This window comes from Camellia sinensis, chromosome 2 (genome assembly GCF_055761805.1).
Source record: "Camellia sinensis isolate YWXY chromosome 2, ASM5576180v1, whole genome shotgun sequence".
NCBI classification, from domain to species: Eukaryota; Viridiplantae; Streptophyta; class Magnoliopsida; order Ericales; family Theaceae; genus Camellia; species Camellia sinensis.
In genome coordinates this window covers 226,957,805-226,979,400 of record NC_138962.1, presented here as the reverse complement: position 1 = coordinate 226,979,400, position 21,596 = coordinate 226,957,805, and the positions used below count along the sequence as shown (strand labels likewise).

The 21,596-nt window shown below is 39.9% G+C and overlaps 1 protein-coding gene and 1 pseudogene across 3 annotated transcripts; both read left to right on the top strand.

The window, feature by feature from the left end:
• The first annotated feature begins 2,565 nt into the window (after positions 1 to 2,565).
• Positions 2,566 to 8,075, top strand: LOC114280469 (uncharacterized). Of its 3 annotated transcripts, none has more exons than XM_082917202.1 (4): positions 2,566 to 5,811; positions 6,281 to 6,320; positions 6,400 to 6,628; positions 7,328 to 8,075. In XM_082917202.1, the coding sequence occupies exon 1, from the start codon at positions 2,601 to 2,603 to the stop codon at positions 4,335 to 4,337; it is 1,737 nt and encodes a 578-aa protein (XP_082773328.1). In that variant the 5' UTR covers positions 2,566 to 2,600; the 3' UTR covers positions 4,338 to 5,811; positions 6,281 to 6,320; positions 6,400 to 6,628; positions 7,328 to 8,075. The 3 variants fall into 3 exon arrangements, with proteins under 3 accessions (XP_082773328.1, XP_028078646.1, XP_028078647.1); XM_028222845.2 differs by having other exon boundaries at positions 6,211 to 6,320; XM_028222846.2 differs by lacking the exon at positions 6,281 to 6,320.
• On the top strand, positions 6,473 to 7,837 carry LOC145819466 (calcium-transporting ATPase 2, endoplasmic reticulum-type pseudogene; annotated as a pseudogene).
• Positions 8,076 to 21,596: the final 13,521 nt, after the last annotated feature.

The window sequence follows — 21,596 nt, the reverse complement described above, 5'->3', positions numbered from 1 at the left end:
TATATATGTTGCCTTGGTTGCAACCAAGATGTGGTCATGTTAAAGACCAAACATGGATGTTAGTACCTACTTTTCATGGTGTGCCTGTTATGATTAGCCAGATATAAGATCTCATTTGGTGCCTGGAAGACGAGCAAATAGAGAATTCGGGTTAGGCGCTAGAAAGCGACTAGACTAAGATCTGTACGATGTATCTAGTATGACGTCACTCTTTGGAAGAGTTACTCTACTGTAGCATATATTCATACTACATGTTCTTGGCGACCGAGTGATGGGGTGCGAGAATGGGTCCATGTTTCCTCATCGTGTGAGTCTTACGTGTCATTATTGATATGACTTTCACTTATATATCCTTTTGTGACCTTTGACTATGTCATAAGGTAAGGGATTGATGTTCTACTACTTTGGTATGTTGCCTGCAATCATGTATGATTCAGCTTTAAAGGACATCACTTGGAAAGCAGTCAATCTTAAACTAAATGGCATGAAGGCGAAAAGAAGATCATCTTGTATTGCACCACTGTTATATTCACTACGGGCAACTCACATTGCTATGTATGAGAGACAGATTGTGTGTGAATATATTGCATGAATTGAGAGGATCAAACATGCTCTTTTGAGGGATTAGAGATGTTTTTTAGACTGATGTAATTAGATGAGTATGGGTTATATGGGACACTATTTTTATTTTCGGGTTGATGTCTCTATGTTGGTTTTTTTTGAGTTTCTTGTATAGAGCTCCCACACGCAAATGTTTTCAGCGGTCGCACGGTCCAATGGCTAGTATGATCATGTTTGATGGATAGATTGAGATAAAGAAAGCACGGTGTCATGCCAATGCATGTTCGAGTGGGAGATATTGAAAATTGGGTCGGGTTTAGAATCCATATTCGATTGAGTCGCCTATGGTGGCATGACTCAAGACCCATAAGGAGCGATCCAATCAAAGTAAACTTAGATTAACTTATATTGGAGATAAGTGTGATTAACTCACTATCTATCTATTAAGGAGATAGAGTTGTGGGTGGTTATAATACTCCAATATAATACACGTATTATATGGTGAGAGTTAATTTTAACTGTATCTAATTAGGCTCTTGTAGTCTTCTCTATTTTTTTTTCTCTCTATAGAAACACATAATAGCCTTTATACTGTGAAGAGTGTGGGTAGTTCTCTAGTAATTATATTTCACTGTTGGGAATTAGTCGAAGACATCAATGGAGGCACGTGATTTATCCACATGATTCATGCATTTGGTTTGAGTGTAAACGGTATGCTCGAATCTGTTTATTTCCACTATATATTGTGGGTGTTTGGGAAGTGACTATTTTAGAGGTTTTTTGGTTATTTTAGTAGACTATTTTAGTTTTTGTGTTTGGGAAGATGGGATGGATTTTATTTAAGTTGTTGTATTGAAATAATGTTTGAAGTTAAAATGACAAATTTGTTCCTAACCTCACATTTTTCAAAATTAATCTAAAGGGACAAAATTATAATTTACCAGTTGTGGGACTAGCTGTCACTGCACGGCACCTACACTGTCACATTAACTGTGTAGGCTGCCATTGCCCAGCTACTTTTCTTTTGCTTTTTTTTTTTTTTTTAAAATATAAATTATTGGTTTAGGTACTATTTGAGGCTATTTGACTTTTTTAATTTTTAAGATTATTTTAGCCTCAACCTGGGGTTGCCAAACAGTGCCATTATTTCTTATTTTTCCTACAAGATAAATTGTGAAGACAAAATAAAAAACATAAGAATATCAATTTGGAGCAAGACTAGATAAGTATTAAATCCAGTCTGTATGTAAGTGCCATAATTTTTCACCAAATACCTGCCAGTGCTGAATTTTGGGCCAAAATTTAATATATGGTTCGGTGAGCCTTTTTGTTGTCTGTTGTTGGGCCTCTAATGCAAATATGCCAAGCAGGGCGGGCCAAATGCTAGGGCTTTATCTGAAATAAGAGTCCATGGCCTTGTTTAGTTTGATTTTGAGAGAATTTTTTTAGAAATATACTCCGCAAATATTTTTTTAAAAGTAATCAAACTAAATAGTTTTTCTTAAAAAAAACTCTCAGAAATGTGTTTGGTTATCCAATTTCTAAAATTACTTTTAAAACATGTTTGCAAAAAAAGTAAATCAAACAAGTTTTTGTACTGTTATCTCAAAAGTTACACAATAAAAAGGCAAATCAAATAAATTTTTATACTTTTTATCTCAAAAACTACTCTACCAAAAGGCAAACCAAATTCTTGTACTTTTTTTTTATCTCAAAACTACTCTACAAAAAAGCCAAAGTTATTTAGAGAGAATATTTAAAAAAAGACAAATCAAATAAGTTTTTATACTTTTTATCTCAAAAATTATTTTACAAAAAAAACTAAAGTTATTTTAGAGAGAATATTTTTAAAAAACAAACCAAACAAGTTTTTGTATTTTTTAATCTCAGAAACTATTCTATAAAAATAATTAAATTTTTTTTAATATTTATTTTTATTAAACTAATTTATAGTCAGTAACGCTGGACAGAGGACAAAATATAAAATCGAAATTATTCCACGGAATGACTGAAATATAAAATCGAAATTATTCCACGGAATGACTGAAAAACACCAAATCATAGTGAGTAAAATGCTGGACAAATCCTACAGTCACCGTGCATCTGAAATACCAAAAAACATGGCAACTCTCTTCCGATCCCATCGTCACCACCACCGCATCAAAACCATCTCTATCGCCGCTCGATCTCTCTCCTCCGCCGCCGACCCCTTCCTCGCCCACCCATCCCACCACCACCTCTCCGCCGTGAAATCCAAAACCCACCTCCTCAAATCCTACAGAGTCACACCACCAATCAAACCCTGGCCCAAACACCTCTCCCCCAAACGCCTCATCTCCATCATCTCCCGCCAACAAAACCTCGATCTCTCCCTCCAAATTTTTCACCACGCCTCCAACTACCACCCTAACTTCCACCACACCTACGACACCTTCCAGTCCATCGTCCTCAAGCTCGCTCGGGCTCGCGCTTTCTCTCCCATGGAAACCCTTCTCGATCAACTTCACAAATCCCAAATCAAATGCAGCGAAAGCCTCTTCATCACCGTCATTCGAAACTACGGCATCGCTAGCCGATCCAAACAAGCCCTTTTCACCTTCTTGCGAATAAAAGATTTCGGCGTCCAACCCTCTGTAAGATCGCTCAATACCCTCTTGAATGCTTTGATTCAGAATCACCAGTACCAGTTGGTTCATGCTTTGTTTAAGAATTGTCGTAAAAAGTTTGGTATTATACCCAATGTGTTTACTTGTAACATTCTGATAAAGGGTTTGTGTAAGAACAATGAGGTTGAGAGTGCGATTAGGGTTTTGGATGAAATGCCCAGCATGGGAATGGTACCGAATGTTGTGACTTACACGACTGTATTAGGTGGGTATGTGTCGAGGGTCGATATGGTTAGTGCCAAGAAGGTGTTCGATGAAATTCTTGACAGAGGTTGGGTTCCTGATGCCACGACGTATACGATTTTGATGGATGGGTTTTGTAAGCAGGGACGGTTGATTGATGCGGTGAAGGTTATGGATGATATGGAGGAGAATGGTGTTGAACCGAATGACGTGACTTACGGGGTCATGATCGAAGCTTATTGTAAAGAAAAGAAACCCGGGGAAGCGCTCAATTTGCTCGATGATATGCTAAAGAAGAAATATGTACCGAGCTCAGCACTTTGTTGTAGGGTGATTGATGCTCTGTGTGAAGAAGGGAAGGTTGAAAATGCATGTGATTTGTGGAAGAAGCTCTTGAAGAACAATTGCACGCCTGATAATGCCATATCAAGCACTCTTATACATTGGCTTTGTAAGGAGGGGAAAATTTGGGAAGCGAGGAAGTTATTTGGCGAGTTTGAGAGGGATTCGATTCCTAGTGTATTGACTTACAACATGCTTATTGCGGGAATGTGTGAGAGAGGAGAGTTGCACGAGGCGGGGAGGTTGTGGGATGACATGGTGGAGAAGGGATGTGTGCCCAATGCTTTTACGTATAACATGTTGATTAAGGGATTTTGTAAAGTTGGTAATCCGAGGGAGGGAATTAGAGTTTTAGAGGAGATGTTGGAAAAGGGGTGTTTGCCAAACAAGTCGACTTACTCTATTTTGATTGAAGGCCTCTGTGACTCGGGTATGGAATCATATGTTACCAAGGTGCTTTCCATGGCTGCTTCAAGTGTTGAAATTGATACTGATTCTTGGGGAGTTTTTATAGGCAAGGTTGCTAGAAACCTAGACAGTAGAGGAAGCGTGCTCGATAAAATATTGTTAGAGGCTGCTTCATAGAAATCATTTAATTGAGATCATAGTGTGTTACTATACTAATCAAATTGATAGTTGAAAAGTGTGAATTGAAGCTTGTCGTGATCATAGAATAGAGATTCAAGAACTTTCTCTTCTGCGTCAATCTGGATTCTGAACCTGGAAATCTGTGATATATCCTTGGGATATTGGTTTTAGCTGCCTATGACCAATGAGTTATATTTATGAGCATCTAAAGAACAATGGCAGCAAATAGAAATTTCTTGAGAAAGTTATAGGATTCATGAGAGCATGGTACGGATTGGTGACTGAGCTGTTGGAACAGAGGGCTGCTTAAAGAGCAACTTGGGAATATGTTTAGAGATTTGAATTTTCATATCTCAGGCGAAATCTTGGATGTACAAACTTTCGGGGTTTAATGGATCTCCCACTGATCAACTTCTCTTTCTGGAGACAAGATGGACACTGCTATTTTTATGTCTGTGACTATGGATGCATGGACAGTTCTGATGAAGAAGGCTCTTCTAAAAAGAAGAGAAAGAACTATTCTTGATACTTGCATACATGCAAAGAGAAGCATAGTCAGAGCAAATCTAAAATTCTTGACGCTCGAAACTGACTTCAACTGTGAGGTCTCTCAAAATGTTAAAATTCTTCAACCACCCTCCCACCCACTTTTCTCTATTCTCTTGTTCATGGCTTATAGTCCATGTTTGGTTTATTATTGGTATGAACAGGAACAGATACAGCTCATAAATTGATCTTGAGTGTTAGTCTGATTGGTTCACTTGTATTTAAACACCCATTTTGTCAAATTAAAGCCATCTTTTGACCTGTATATGTTTCACTTATTGTCACCTCATTAGCTATTTTCATGTTTGAATCTAGTAATTTATGTGAGTATTTGTCATGATAGATGGATCTGTAGAATACAGGTCATATGGAAATCTAGAACCATATAAAAGAGGCAAAGCAATTTCGTGTCCCAACGCACCATATGCCTGAAGGTGACCTTCTAAACCTACACAAATTACATAGTTCAGTACACCTCATTCATTCCTGGAGCCACATGGGCCTGCCATCTACCGACCACAGCGTTGACGCTGTGCTACGTGAACAACTTGTACCCTCTCCCCCAATCAATGGAAGATTGTTTTGTAGAGGAGCTGGGATTAAAGTCACGGTGATAACTGGCGATAATAAGTTGACTGCAGAGGCTATTTGTAAGGAAATTTGATTGTTTTGTGAAAGTGATGATCTTAGGGGAAGCTTCACGGATAAAGAATTCATGGCTCTTTCCTCTTCTGAGCAAATTGAAATTTTGTCTTAACCTGGAGGTAAAGTGTTCTCACGTGCGGAGCCTAGGCACAAGCAAGAAATTGTAAGGATGCTAAAGGAGACGGGAGAAATTGTTGCAATGACTGGTGATGGTGTGAATGATGCACCTGCACTGAAACTTGCTGATATTGGAATTGCCATGCGGATCACTGGCACAGAGGTAACACCGACTCTCTTTGATTGAAGAAACAACAGCTTATGTTTGATAGGAAAGAAAAATTTTCAGCCTCTCGTGTGGATGGGGATAAAAATCTTTATTGTTTCCCTAAATCCCATTTAATTTCTAGTATAAATAAATTATAACATCATCTTATAACAAAATATGATAGATATACAATATATTTAAATGTTTATAACATGTCTACGTGCAGATACTCAACTTTTGGATACATGTCCCCCATATCTTAACTTAGGTTTAGCAAGGTCTGATAGCTAGAAATACACTTTCTCACTTGATACTCGTACCCGAGTCCAAAATAAATTATGTGGCTTAGTAAGCATATTACATTGTCCTTGGATGGTTGACATTGTTGAATACATTCTTATGTGAATCATCCAGGCTGCAAAAGAAGGTTCAGATATGGTTTTGGCAGATGATAGTTTTAACCCCATTGTCTCTGCTGTGGCAGAGGGTTGCTCTATTTATAATAACACGAAAGCTTTTATCAGGTATATTTTCACTTTGTGAGCTTTCATTTTTGTTTTGGGTAGTTAACGTCAAAGCTTAGTTATTTTTCTCTATCTGCAGGTACATGATATCGTCTAATGTTGGGGAGGTTATATCCATATTCTTGACTGCTGCTTAAGGAATTCCAGAATGTATGATACCGGTGCAGCTTCTTTTGGTCAATTTGGTTACTGATGGCCCACCTGCCACAGCTCCGGGATTCAACCCTGCTGACATAGATATAATGCGGAAACCACCATGCAAAAGTGATGATGCGCTCATTAACTCCTGGATTCTGTTCCGGTACATGGTTAGTGTTCATTACTATTATTTTTTATTTTGATTTTACATGTCAAAGGTTGTTGTGCCGGCACACATTTTTAGTTTCTCATCTTTTAACTTGCTAAAGATGAGTTACTGTTTTCATTGTCAAGAGTATTGATGGTCTTGCAAGTTATTATTATTGCCATGGAAAAAAAATTAGGAAGTTTCATGCATGCAGGTGGTGCTAGTGGCCACAATAGGAGTAATGTTCTCCAATTAGGAAAATTTTATAACCCTACATTGTTGTGGGACCCAACACTAAAGTATGATTGGGCAAGATGACCACATAGTTTACTCCAATTGGTCACTTGCACCTCTTACATGGACGGAACTGTACATAAGCTTTTTTCCTATTGCTATATCATCTAGAAAGTTAAGATGAGTATTTTATTATAGATTGTTTATTTTCTTGTGATATACCTAGGACAAGATTCGATAACATGTAGAAATTTTCAGAAGGTATTGTTTTTAGAGTAAAATATAATGTATTATTTTATAGTTAAAGATGAGGATTTCCTCAGTAAAATACTTTATTGGATATCAACTTTGCAACAAACTTTGCCACTTTACTCATTGAATCACTATTCTTTTGCATTAGGATTGTGCATTACATGTTGAGTGAACAAGTTTTCATGTAATATTCATTGTATCAGACTCTCAGTACCTTAAGTGCATGGAATTGCAGGTAATAGGTTCTTATGTGGGCATTGCAACGGTTGGCATCTTCATCTTGTGGTACACTTAGGCTCCGGTTCTGGTTATAAATCTTGTAAGTGACGGTCACTCACGCGTTGAATTTTCTCAGCTTTGGAACTGGGGAGAATGCTCATCATGGTGGTCAAATTTCATCGTGACTCCATTCACAGTTGGTGGAGGCCGCGTGATCACCTTTTCAAACCCTTGTGACTATTTTACCATTGGTAAAGTGAAGGCGATGACTCTCTCACTTTCTGTCTTGGCGGCCATTGAGATGTTCAATTCCCTAAACGCCCTTTCTGAAGACAATAGCCTTGTCACAATCCCACCTTGTATGAACCCTTGGCTTCTTGTCGCCATGTCAGTCACGTTTGGGCTCCATTGCCTAATACTTCATGTACCTTTCCTAGCTGATGTGTTTGGTATCGTTCCATTGACTCTAAATGAATGGTTTCTGGTTTTCTTGGTTTCGGCACCTGTGATTTTGATCGATGAATAGCTCAAATTTGTGGGGAGGAGGAGGAGGAGGAGGAGGAAGAGATGGAGAACCAAGGTGAAGAAGGCATAAAATGCCCTTCGGTTTACATTTTGGCACAAAAGCAAGTTTCACACTGGAGGAGAGGGATTAGAGGCAACGATGTTGTGGATGTATTAAGAATATTATTAGACAGTGTTTGTTTTTTCTATTTAACAGTACCATGTTCCATATAAGAAAGATATGCCAATTCGTTCACAAAGATTTTTTTGGGTAAGTCGTTCACAAAGATTAGCTTAAATGAAAATGGGAATTTAAAATATTGTTCAACTGTGTACCTCAGCGGGGGCTACATTACCAGATTCTGTTATTTTCTTTCTCTAAACTCAGTTCATGGGATGGGTTCTAATCTTATTGCAAATACTCAGGCGCCATTTGGTAACATTCAGTTTACAATTTTTATTTATTTATTTTTTAGCTTTTTAATTTTTTGTAGAAAATAATAAACATTTTTATGTTTATTTGAAAGAAAAAAAGCATAGATGGTACACATGCGTTTTTAAAATAAGTGAGGGGTTGGCTGGAGATGGTTGTTGATTACTGAAGATGTGGCCGGAGGTGGTGGTTGGCTGTTTGGAGGTGGTTGCCATAGGTGGTTTTCAGCGGGAGGAATTGGTTGATGGTTGTAGGTGGTGAGAGGTGATCGTTGGAGGTGGTCACCAACAATTAAAGTGGTTGTCAATTGCGGAAGGTGATGGTTGGAGGAGGTCGCTGACGAAGGTGGCTGCTGGTGGTGGTGGTGGTGGGCCACGGGTGTGGTTGGAGTGGTTCTTAAACAAATGAAACAAACCATTTTTGTTACAAAAATTTAGTAAATTTGTATGCAATTTATAATTTTTCAAAAAACAAAAATAAGCACTAAACAAGTTTTTGTTTAAACACAAACCAAAAATTGTATACATAAAGGTTACCGATCATGTTAAATAAACATCCATCCTACTATCAAATTCACTGAATTCCTACACCTGGCAAGAGTTGGCAATAGATAAGTACTGTTTGATGAATGTGGACTTCACAAAATTTGCTGACATAGGAAATAGCAGACTTGCTCCATTATACATGATTCTTCAATCATAGAATCAAAATCAGTGGTATTTCCAATAAGCTTCAGTCTAGATGAAACTTCATCTCAAAGCTCATATATCTTAACAGATTGTGGATGTGATCAACCATGCATCCATAGTGTTCTTGTCACGCCCTAAACTCGCCCCTAAAAGTTTGGGCATGATCACTTCAGAAACGGACATAAAATTCGGTATACATACATATGGGGCCTAAACGGAAGCATTAAATATTATAAAATAACATGAAATAAAAAGAAACTACATCCATTGAGCGACCACTATCATGCCAGGATCACAAACAGTGAATCAGATGATAAATATTTATATACACATATACAACCCCGCCCCTTGTTTGGGCGTATAACAAAAACATTGGAAACTTCAACATATTATAGACAATCAGAGTATAAGCCAAAACTTAGCAAACTTCACAAAAACAGGTACACACACAGAGGTTGACAAAGGAAGACGAGCATCGAGGGTTATGGCTGACCTCCAGATTTATTACCTACAGAATCAGACAAAATACAGAGTGAGACAATCTCAGTGAATAATAGTACTTTAATAACTCAATGTTCAACTTGAATTATAATGCAGAACAATGTGTATATAATTTAAAAGGCAGGTAGTTAATCTGATTATGTACTAATATTCAGAATGGCCTCATCGGTTCACAACGTCACAGATTGGCCCTTGGCCTGGTGGATTCACACATTCACAAATTGGCCCTCGGCCTCATAGATTCATAGCTTCACAAATTGGCCCTTGGCCTCATGGATTCATAGCTTCACAAATTGGCTCTTAAACAGAACGACATTAAGCCCTTATCAGAATGGCATTAAGCCCTTATCAGACATGTATGAACTCAAGAGGTGTCTCACACGGATTCTAGAGGTGACTCACATTGTAGCACCTAGTTCCGTACAACACTTTGTTTCATACCAGAAAATACAGATTGGCCATAGGCCTAACAGATCACACAGAATGACCTCTGGCCTAACAGATCATACAGAATGGCCATAGGCCCAAATTGGCTTTAAGCCCAGTTCATGTATGTATGGACTCAAGAAGTGTCTTGCACGGATTCTAGAGGTGACTCGCATTGCAGCACTTAGTTCCATGCAGCACTTTGTTCCATACCAGAAATTATTAGGTCATAAAAACCGAACAATGCATATTATGTCATAACATAGCATAACCGGAACGAATAAACAGAAGCAGAATAACCTCAGTTCTTTAAGAGTACCATTATGGGATAGTGCACATAAATTTCTCATAACTTAGTTACCGATTAACACAGTTATCTCGCGTATAACAGAATAAGAATAATAACTATTACAGAGAGCACATAATAATGTTAAACCTTTGCATTCATATCGTAGGTTTTGAATGACCTCGGGTCCATATGTAACACAACAGAACTATTTCGAATTCATACGGATGCACATAGCTTGTCCAATTATTTTGATCCTTCAGAAATATCCATACTCGATGATTTATAACTGAACGGCCTCAGGCCTATTAGTAGCAAAACGGTATGCTTTCATAGTTACTCTAAAACCGTTATTCTAGAATGAACATAAGTTCTCTTTATTCATTAAGAAACGACGTAATTTACTTACAGAGAATAGAATGTTAACATCAACTATTAATCAGAGTCATACAGAGGTATACACCTTTGTTTAATCGTTCATATACGTTAACATAATTAACCTGCAATTAACAGAGTGCTAATGGCAATTGGTAGCTGTAAGTAACGCATACTACGATAGTACTATTACTCACAGTGCTGTAGCGAAGTGCTTGCTCCTCCCGAGTTATGACCTACACACAGGCACAACTTATACATTAATTATTTTTCCTTCTTAATTCATTTTCTAACTCATTTCACTTCGCATGAATTTACAGATATCTTAAAAACATCAAATACAGATTTTAGCAATATTAGAGGGTCAAGCACGTAAAACGGAGTAACCCGTATTTTTCAGCATGGGCCGCACGTGCGGCTGTGAGCCCCGCACATGCCTTTTAGACAGTAGCCAAAACCTCAAAATTCCTCATTTCCCGCACGAGCGGCTGGGGTTCCCGCACGTGCGGCTGGGGTTCCCGCACGTGTGGCCATGACTCTCGCACGTGCGACGATCTGCTCAATCTACACAATCCGAAATTCAACAAGGTTCCATTTTTTGTAGGTATTTTTAGAACTCTATAACTTGTCCATAAGTTGCTAGTATATGGTCCCAACTCATGTGAATAAGAATCACAGCGCATACATCAATTGAGTATAAGTTAGATCATTAATCTTAAGTTCATAAACACACTCAATCTCATGAGATTTCTAACTTTACTCACACATATAGACACATATACACAAAGCCATGCCACATAATTGAATTCAAGCAAGTCAATTGAAGGAATAGAGGGTAGCTTCTCATAGATACTTCAAATTAAGTCAAAACATTCAAAAGTAAGGGTATCTTGCCAATTCACTTCTTACACACACACAGAACCACAATTCTAACCCTTAAGTGACATGATTATGAGGATATCTCACACAAATTAGGAAAAGAAGAGTTGTAGGAGTTAGTTAAGATAAACATCTACATACCTTGAGCTTGAGTTATGAAATTCCCAACCTTCTTGCTGATCTTCTCCTTCTATCTTTCAACCCTACTCTCCCCTGATCTTTTCTCTCAGGAGCTATTTTGCCATTGAGACTTCTAAGTCAGTGTTGGAGCATAACTATATATATATAAGGTGAATAAAACAAAAATCAACCAGTTTAATCATCCCAAATCAAATTCCTACGAACATGCTTATTATTACTTAAAAATTATACTGATTCCAAATATAAAATCAGTTTCGGATTACCAAGCCTTTAAGGCCCTCAATTTCTGATTTAAACATTCCAATTGCGACAGATATTTTCCTTACCAAACAGATATAGGTTCAATTCATAAGATACATGTGCTTAAACTTAATTTCTCGTGGAATATTTCATTAAGGATTTAAATGCACAGAATAAGGGACTAAAAAAAATATACCAAGAACATGTGTGAGGGTCGGGTTATTACACTCTCTCCCCCTTAAATGAGTTTGGTCCCTCAAACTTGCTTTACCATGTAACAGATTAGAAATCTCAATCTCACACCATTGTCTAATTCTGTTATAGATGTGCACATAACTTCTCAATTCGAACAATTCACAGGTTAATTCGATATTCCTCACAATTATGCGAAGCTATCAACATATAGGCAAACTTTACTCTTTTATTTCATAGAATAACATGTTGTATAAGATACAGCTATAAGAGTCTATTGCAGGGTATTTAAGGCATAAAATCCTCAGTAGGCAGGGTCTATAATCACAATATTTTCCCTATCAATAAGTTCCACAGTGTTAATTCCCAAATACAGAACATACAATTCTTAAATACAGAAATATAGTAGATTCCGTTTCTTTAGGCACAGAATTCATATATTCCACAGCATACGTTAATTCCAATCACAATATATTCTTTACTATGTTCATACCCAGATTGAACCGGTATTAATAGTTCATATACAAATTTCATTACTTGGTAAATCCCATATTATAAGTCACTTAGAGCTAAGTTAGTAACCAAAGCTGTATATCATCGCCACAGAAATCAATCTTGTAGTTAAATTCAAATCGTATAATGCATAATGAAATTGGTTATCAGAGTCCACCAACAGGGTTTTGCCCATTTAACAAGGTGTACATCATTCCAACAGGCATAAATAAGTCGCGTAAGCATGTAGTCACTAGCTTCACAACTGTTCTTAGTGTTCTCCATTTCCGAAAACATACCAAAATCATATCATTATTGCTTCAAAACCATATATACTAATTCTTGACAAGGCCCGAACAATATCCTTAATTTTTTCATAGCTTCACTCCTAAGTATAGTAACACAAGGAGAACCATATTTCAAGTCAAATAATTACGGTAATACCAAAACAAATAACATATAGTTTTGTAAATTCATGCAGACATACTGTCACGCCCTCAAAATAAACCCATAATAACCATAACATTAACATGCATTTATAAAAGAAACTGAATCATTTGAGTTATTCATCAGAGTATTCTTATTGAAAGACATCACATGTAACATCCTGCAACATCAAAATAAATGCCCTAAGGGCTTACATCTTTCCAAGCTAACACTTGGACACAAAAAGGATGAGTACTAACTCATTTACAAGTTAAGCACTAGGCTTGAATGTTTACATGAAATCTCAAAAATAACAAAATAAAACATATAACTAAAGACAAGTCTTCAAAATCCCAAACATCAAATCCTTCCAGGCTAAGTCCGTGGATGTAGCTTATCACCTGAACCTGAAAATGATGTTCCCATAAAGGGTGAGCCACAGCCCAGTAGAAAAATACTAAACCAAATATAAGAATTGAATAAAGCTATAGCATTCAATAATTGGTTAACCAAGATAATCAGTTATATCTTTACACAGTCTCATGACATTAATGTCTAGGACACGTTTTACTTTCCAATATATTAATTCAATATGGCTCAGAACCTGGCCAAACTTACAACAGTGAGTTGTATATCATATTCACATTACTTCCAATATCAACAAAACAAACGAGACTCATGCTCATATCAAAACACTTCATACTTCCCATTTGATACACATTTTAGTGCTGTATCAATAATCATGTAAAAACACTTCAATATAATAAGCACACATAAAAAAATGGTGCTAATGGAGTCCATCCCCTATCTCCTCCCAAACAAAAATCCGGTTTAGAGGTCCATCCCCTATCTTCCCCTAAACCGTGGAGTACATCCCCTATCTCCTCCCACACAAAACAATGTATGCAAATGCAATGCTCAAACAATACACGTATTTTCTGTATTAATGCAATAGTCAAAATTAATGACTTAACCAATGTGATTAGTTTCAGTTATTCCTAATCCACATGCAATGTCTACAACAATCACGACTATCCTCCACCGATAGCCCAAAACAGTTATTTCTAGACTGGAAATAAATATAACAACAATTCACTAGGCGAGTGGTTTAAATTGTCCCACCACACCATTTAATCAATGAATTCCTCAATTTCATGAATTTAACCAAATTCCCTTAAACTAATTATACAAATTAATTTATTAATACAACTCGGGTTTTTCCCAAATTACCAAAGTATCCCCAACATATCAAAAACCAAAACTTAGAACAAAACTTATAGAATGGAGTAGGAAATCCCTACCTCGAAGAAAATAATCCGTATAGAGAAGATGGAGATGAAGACCAAAGACCAACGTGCTCCAAATCCCAAGTTTCTCAGATTAAAACGAAGCCCTCAACTTACTCTAACTTTTTAATAAAGGATCTAAGGTAGAAACTCACTCTAAGTAGATCAATCGTAAGAGAGAAGGTGTGTAGAGGGAGAGAGAGAGATAAAAACACTCCAGGGGCGGTTTTTAGAGGGTTATGAAAGAAAAGTAGGTCAAAAAGTGATCCAAAAAGTGAAATCACGGACTGATATAATCGACTCTACGCTCGAGCGTAGAAAGCCCCGCTCGAGCGTAAGACACAGAATCATGCTCGAGCGTGAAGAAAGCCGCTCGAGCGTCGATTGCACCCTTCCAGAAGTTTTGCAGGCGCTGCACCCGCTCGAGCGTCAAACTCCCCGCTCGAGCGGAGGAGCAAAAACAAGGGATCACGCTCGAGCGTAAAAACTACCGCTCGAGCGGAAGAACTGCAGAGCAAAATACTGGGAGATGGAAAATCCCGCTCGAGCGTCAAAAATCCCGCTCGAGCGGAGAAGCAACAACGAAGGGACCGCTCGAGCGTTAAAACTTCCGCTCGAGCGTGAAGGCCAAAATCTGGGCATCACCTATCGGCATCTAAAATCAACCAACCTGTAACAGACCCGTCCAACACAACCTAAACTTCAAATACAAAGAGATTAAAGGACAACAACAACCAATAAGTAATGACAGGATCCACGGAACCTAAGTCTGGATACAATAATTTAAAGAGAAAAGACCGGGGTCGCTATAACCTCCCCTCCTTAAAAGAATTTCGTCCCCGAAATTTAGCACAAGGTTTCGAAAACAAGTTTTTCTCAAATTCCAACAATATGATAACTCACTAATAAACAACTTGACCCAACACCGGCCATTCCATCTCTTAACAAAGAGGCATGCCACAATATGCAAAACAACCATATATTTCAACCTGCATTACACTATGCAATTTTCTTTCAATTTCAACAATTTTCAATATATTCAATATATACAATGTTCCATTAAACTTCCATTTCGAGGCAAGTTCCAAAATATTTCCATTAACCAAAACATTCTAAATGTTTTACAGCTTAAGACATATATAAAAAGCTTTAAAGTTTGACAATATTACAAAATCTAACTACAAGATTACAAATCAATAAACATGTCCGGATATTTCTCGCGGACTTCCAACTCACGTTCCCATGTGGCTTCCTCCACCCCGTGATGTTTCCACAAAACTTTCACCAAAGGAATGGTCTTGCCTCGCAAGACTTGATCCCGTTTATCCAAGACCCGAACCGGTCTCTCCTCATACGAGACATCCTCATCAACTACTAAATCGGTCCAATCCAATACATGTGATGGATCCGGCTCATACTTCCGAAGCATACTCACATGAAACACGTCATGTACTCCGGACAACTGCGGCGGCAAAGCTAAACGATAAGCAGTCTCGCCAATCCTCTCAAGGATCTCAAAAGGACCAATGAATCGAGGGGACAACTTCCCGCTCTTCCCAAACCTCATCAATCCCCGTCTTGGTGATATCTTCAAAAAGACATGATCACTCACCTCAAACACCAAAGGCCTCCTCCTACGGTCGGCATAAGATTTCTGACGACTCTGGGCTGTAACAAGCCTCTTACGGATAAGCTCAACCTTCTCCGTCGTTTCCCTTACTAACTCCGGACCCAACAGAGGTGCATCACCCACCTCGGCCCAACAAACAGGAGACCTACACGGTCGGCCGTATAAGGCCTCAAACGGTGCCATACCGATACTAGACTGGAAGCTGTTGTTGTAGGCAAATTCCACTAATGGCAAGTGCCTCTCCCACGACCCGCTAAAGTCAAGAACACAACCCCGAAGCATATCTTCGAGGATCTGAATAGTACGCTCGGACTGCCCATCAGTCTGAGGATGATAAGCTGTGCTAAAGGTCAACTTAGTACCTAAGGCGCTCTGCAAGCTCTGCCATAATCTGGCAGTAAAACGAGGGTCCCTATCGGAGACGATCGTCACTGGAACCCCGTGCAACCTCACTATGTCCCGAATATACAAGTCGGCAAGATGATCTACTGAATCTCTAACGCGCATAGGAATGAAGTGCGCCGACTTAGTCAACCGGTCTACAACCACCCAAATAGCATCACTGCCCCGCTGAGTCCTCGGAAGACCTATAACGAAGTCCATAGTGACATGCTCCCACTTCCACTCGGCAATAGGCAAGGGTTGCAACAAACCCGCTGGCCTCTGATGTTCGGCCTTCACTTGCTGACAAGTAAGGCACTTAGATACGAAAGCTGCCACATCTCTCTTCATACCCCGCCACCAAAACTGGCGACCCAAATCCTGATACATCTTAGTACCTCCCGGATGCACCGCAAGGCGTGAATGATGAAACTCTCGGAGTACCTCCTCTCGATGAGACTCCGGCACAAACAGACGGTCTCGGTATCTCACACTCAGGTCGGGATACACCGTCAAACCTTTCTCAACCTTCCCACCCGAAATCTTCTCACGGAGGGATTCTACTTCAAGGTCGCCCCTCTGAGCCTCTAACACTCGAGTCACAAGTGTAGGTTGCGCAACAACAGAAAACAAGGCCGCAGCCTCAACGGATTCGCCCAGAAGCAAATCAAACTCTCCAAGTGCACCTAACATCTCCCACTCTCGGATGGCTATACCAGCTATGTCACCAACAGGTTTCCTGCTAAGGGCGTCTGCCACCACATTGGCCTTTCCCGGATGATAATGCAATTCAAAGTCATAATCCTCAATAAATTCCATCCACCTCCTCTGCCTCAAGTTCAAGTCTTTCTGTGTAAACAGATATTTCAGACTCTTATGATCCGAGAATACCTCGAACCTCTCACCGTAAAGATAATGTCTCCAAATCTTCAAGGCAAATATCACAGCTGCTAACTCTAAATCATGCGTAGGGTAATTCTTCTCGTGAACTTTCAACTGACGTGAGCCATAGGCAACCACTTTCCCCTCTTGCATCAACACACAACCAAGACCCTCTCGTGAGGCGTCACAATAGACTGCATAACCCAACCCTCTCTCCGGAATAATCAAGACTGGAGCAGTGGTCAGTCTAACTTTCAACTCCTGGAACGACTTTTCACAAGTCTCACTCCAAGCAAATTTGACTCCCTTCCGAGTCAATCTAGTCAAAGGCGAAGCTAATCTGGAGAAATCTCTTACAAACCGGCGATAATACCCAGCTAATCCCAGAAAACTGCGGATCTCAAACACACTCTTAGGCTGTACCCAATCTTGCACTGCCTCTGTCTTGGATGTATCAACAGACACCCCTTCCCTAGAAACTACATGGCCTAAGAACTTCACCTCCTCTAGCCAGAACTCACACTTCCCAAACTTAGCATAAAGCTGATGGGCTCTAAGTAAATCAAGCACCACCCTCAAGTGTTCCTCGTGCTCTTCCTCTGAAGGTGAATAGATAAGGATGTCGTCCACGAAGACGACTACAAAACGATCTAGAAATTCCCGGAATATCCGGTTCATCAAATCCATAAATACTGCCGGTGCATTGGTGAGCCCAAATGGCATCACCAAAAACTCATAGTGGCCATACCGCGTACGGAATGCCGTCTTTGGAATATCCTCCTCCCTGACTCTCAACTGATGATAACCTGATCTCAAGTCTATCTTCGAGAAACAACGGGAACCTTTCAACTGATCGAACAGATCATCTATACGGGGCATAGGGTACTTATTCTTAACCGTAGCTCGATTCAATTTCCGGTAATCTATACAAAGTCTCAAAGCGCCACATTTCTTTTTAACAAAGAGGGCCGGTGCTCCCCAAGGCGAAACACTAGGACGTATAAAGCCTTTATCTAGCAACTCCTGGAGTTGGATCTTCAACTCAACTAACTCAGCTGGGGCAAAACGATAGGGTGCCATAGAAATCGGTGCCGTGCCGGGCACTAAGTCAATAGAGAATTCAATCTCTCGATGCGGTGGCAAACCAACAAGATCCTCGGGAAAAACATCCGAGTACTCACACACCACCCTTGGCAACACAATCTGAGTCTCACCGTCCTCACTAATCGAAAGGTTAGCAAGTAGACCACTAAGCTCACTCCGTCCTCGCGGAACATACCCCGGTGGCAAAACACTACCAACACGGTCCCCCAGAAAATGAAAACACTCACCATTCACGGTACAACAAGTGACCCTCTGGCGGTAGCAATCAATAACTGCCCGGTATGACGATAACCAGTCCATACCCAAAATAACATCGAAACCTCTCATAGGCATAACTACAAAGGAAAATGGGATTCTATGGTAATCAACCTCTATATCACAACCCCTAACACCGTGTTTCAAAATCAATTCACCCCCAAGAGGCGACACTACACAAATAGGAGATGCTAACTGTGCTAACTCCAACTCCAAAACAGATGCAAATGCAGCAGACACAAAGGAATGAGATGCACCCGTATCAATCAAAACATTAGCAACCGAGTTGCAAAATAAGAAAGTACCTCTCACAACAGATGGAGCCGGTACAAGATCCTGCGCGGTAACAGCATACACGCGCCCAGATGACCTCTGATCAACCTGCTCACCCCTAGGAGCATAAGATTGTTGCACCGACTGAGACGATGAAGCCCCCTGATTGGCTCTCGAGGCCTGACCCGACTGAGCTGGCTGTTGACCCTGAATCTGCCTCAAACCAGATGCACCAGGTGTGCCACCCAACTGCGGGCAATACCTCTTCATATGCCCTGGCTGACCACACTGATAACACGAGAGTGGCTGGCCTCTACCCTGACTCTGGCTCTGAGATCGAGCCGAAGATGATGCTGCTCTCTGCACTCCTCCCCTCTGAGGACAAACTGGAGACTTGTGGCCCAGCTGGCCACACTTGAAGCAGGTAATGCCTCCTTGACTGCCTTTCCCCGAACTAGCACTCGGCACAGGAAAAGTCGATCTAGAAAAGCTACTCTGAGACTGTTGGGGATTAAAACCCTTCTGTCTCTTACCATCACTCTGACCATCCTGACTCCTCTTGGAGCCCTTCTGTCCATCCTCCTCCTCCTGCATCATGATTTCCATGTGGGCTGCAGCATCAACCAAACGCCCATAATCCCGAATCATAGTTCCCCCAACTCTCAGCTTGAGGCCACGCCTCAACTTCCTCTCAAACTCAATACAACGGCGTTCCTCAGACGCCACCAATTCAGGTGCAAACCTGGATAAACTAGTAAATGCAGCTTCAAACTCGGCCACTGAAGAACTCGACTGCTTAAGTTGGCAGAACTGGTCTCTCAGCTTCTCCCTAACTGCTGGAGATAAGAACTTCTCCTGGAAAGCATTCACAAAAGCCTCCCATGTACCTCCTATACGCCCCTTAGTGAACTTCCACCACTGACCCGCATCCCCCTTCAACTGGAATGATGCCAAGGTCACCTTCAACCCCTCGTCTTCGATGCCAAGCATCTCAAACGTCTTCGTTGTCTGTTCGAGCCATTCGTCTGCCTTAAGCAGCTCTTTAGGATCACCCACAAATTCATCCGGATTAGACCGGAAGAACTCCCTCTTCAGAAAGGAAGGTCCTGCATCCGCAACAACAACCTGGGCTTGATTCTCAGCCCTAAGAATGCCTACTGACTCCCTGAATGCCCCTGCTATCTCTCGGGCTAAAGCGCCCATAGCCTGCTGGCCTACTGGCTCGGCCACATTGGCCTGGCCAATTCCCTCATGAACTGCCGGAATCTCCTCTGGCACCGGTACCTCCTGCCTACCCGGCCTACCACGCCTACCGCGTCCTCGTCCTCGCCCTGACATCCTAATAAAGGAAACAAACAAAGACGTTAGCACATTAATAAATGTGCCGAAACTAAACACTCGCGTCCTAATGCATTGGACAAAAATAATTCATTCCACGTAAGCACATAATCACATAAGCACCTACGAATTTCATTCCTGGATAATAATAGTCCCGAAGCGTTACTATAGTTCCGGTTGGAAACAGCATTGATCAAGTGCCTTTCCAACAAGACTACTAGAAACTCAAGGGTCCAATTAACATCCTAGAAACTACGTTCCATACCCACATAATCACATAAACATGCTATCATATAAGCACATAACAGTACATCTAAGTCTCTATCAAGCGAGACGAACCCATTGTGATACTAATCACTTCCCACGTACCCAAAGTATTCGAACCCGGTACGCTCTGATACCAAGTTGTCACGCCCTCAAAATAAACCCATAATAACCATAACATTAACATGCATTTATAAAAGAAACTGAATCATTTGAGTTATTCATCAGAGTATTCTTATTGAAAGACATCACATGTAACATCCTGCAACATCAAAATAAATGCCCTAAGGGCTTACATCTTTCCAAGCTAACACTTGGACACAAAAAGGATGAGTACTAACTCATTTACAAGTTAAGCCCTAGGCTTGAATGTTTACATGAAATCTCAAAAATAACAAAATAAAACATATAACTAAAGACAAGTCTTCAAAATCCCAAACATCAAATCCTTCCAGGCTAAGTCCGTGGAGGTAGCTTATCACCTGAACCTGAAAATGATGTTCCCATAAAGGGTGAGCCACAGCCCAGTAGAAAAATACTAAACCAAATATAAGAATTGAATAAAACTATAGCATTCAATAATTGGTTAACCAAGATAATCAGTTATATCTTTACACAGTCTCATGACATTAATGTCTAGGACACGTTTTACTTTCCAATATATTAATTCAATATGGCTCAGAACCTGGCCAAACTTACAACAGTGAGTTGTATATCATATTCACATTACTTCCAATATCAACAAAACAAACGAGACTCATGCTCATATCAAAACACTTCATACTTCCCATTTGATACACATTTTAGTGCTGTATCAATAATCATGTAAAAACACTTCAATATAATAAGCACACATAAAAAAATGGTGCTAATGGAGTCCATCCCCTATCTCCTCCCAAACAAAAATCCGGTTTAGAGGTCCATCCCCTATCTTCCCCTAAACCGTGGAGTACATCCCCTATCTCCTCCCACACAAAACAATGTATGCAAATGCAATGCTCAAACAATACACGTATTTTCTGTATTAATGCAATAGTCAAAATTAATGACTTAACCAATGTGATTAGTTTCAGTTATTCCTAATCCACATGCAATGTCTACAACAATCACGACTATCCTCCACCGATAGCCCAAAACAGTTATTTCTAGACTGGAAATAAATATAACAACAATTCACTAGGCGAGTGGTTTAAATTGTCCCACCACACCATTTAATCAATGAATTCCTCAATTTCATGAATTTAACCAAATTCCCTTAAACTAATTATACAAATTAATTTATTAATAC